The 892-nt window shown below is 44.2% G+C and overlaps 1 protein-coding gene across 1 annotated transcript in view; it reads left to right on the plus strand.

The window, feature by feature from the left end:
• The window catches only part of FAM184B (family with sequence similarity 184, member B), a 172,952-nt gene that overhangs the window by 169,589 nt on the left and 2,471 nt on the right, over nt 1-892 (plus strand). Inside the window, exon 16 of the mRNA XM_011969491.1 lies at nt 61-260. Coding sequence (XP_011824881.1) covers nt 61-260 — 200 coding nt within the window. The remainder of the gene's footprint in view (nt 1-60; nt 261-892) is intronic.

The following is an 892-nucleotide window of genomic DNA, read 5'->3' on the forward strand; positions in this document are numbered from 1 at the left end:
ATAATGCTTTGTTTTGTTTTTTGCATTGCATTGCACTAACATTTCCATTAATACAAACAGAAAAAGAAGATGGAGGACGTGCCCAGCCGTGTGGTCAGCGTGCCGAACCTCGCTTCCTATGCAAAGAACTTTCTGAGTGGCGATCTGAGTTCCAGGATTAATGCCCCTCCAATAACTAAATCACCCAGCTTGGACCCAAGCCCCAGCTGTGGCCGGCCCTACAAACCCAACCAGTCTACAGATGCAAAAACTGCCACAAGGTTGTAAGGGATGGTGGGGGCAGAGGCCCTTATTGTATTTCCCCGTAGACAAGAGGGAAATTAGGGTTCTTTCTGGCACCTGCTAATTACCCGGCATTTGGGCGATATAAAGAGTAGTAAAACAAGCCCTGCCTTTGAAAAATGGTAATTTAGCCAAAAGGGAAGACTGTAAGAGAAGGGAATTATGTCATTCTTTGGAAGGGGTACTATTCCTGGTACCAAATTCCAGGCCTTTTTCCATGGATGATTAGACAAGGGACACTGAATCACTTAGCTGAAAACTTCAGCATGGGTTATACAAAAGGTGGACTCTATCTGGCCTGGAGGTCTGAATTCAAATTAGTCTTCCTCATTCTCAGCTGTGTGGCCTTGGACAGGTCACTTGACCTCCGGGTCTCCATATCCTTCCCTCTAAATTTAAGATAATACAGCACCTATCTCATCAGACTGATGTGAGACTAAAGGAATTCATAGGATGTGCTTAGCACAGGACTTGGCACAGAAATCTTCAATATAGTTTCAGTATCATTACTAACATTCCTCAAGATTTACTGTATCACCTTGGAATTCTTTTTTGTTTGTTTGTTTGTTTGAGACGGAGTCTTGCTGTGTCCCCCAGGCTGGAGTGCAGT

The sequence above is a fragment of the Mandrillus leucophaeus genome, unplaced genomic scaffold, assembly GCF_000951045.1.
Source record: "Mandrillus leucophaeus isolate KB7577 unplaced genomic scaffold, Mleu.le_1.0 Scaffold894, whole genome shotgun sequence".
Lineage (NCBI taxonomy): Eukaryota > Metazoa > Chordata > Mammalia > Primates > Cercopithecidae > Mandrillus > Mandrillus leucophaeus.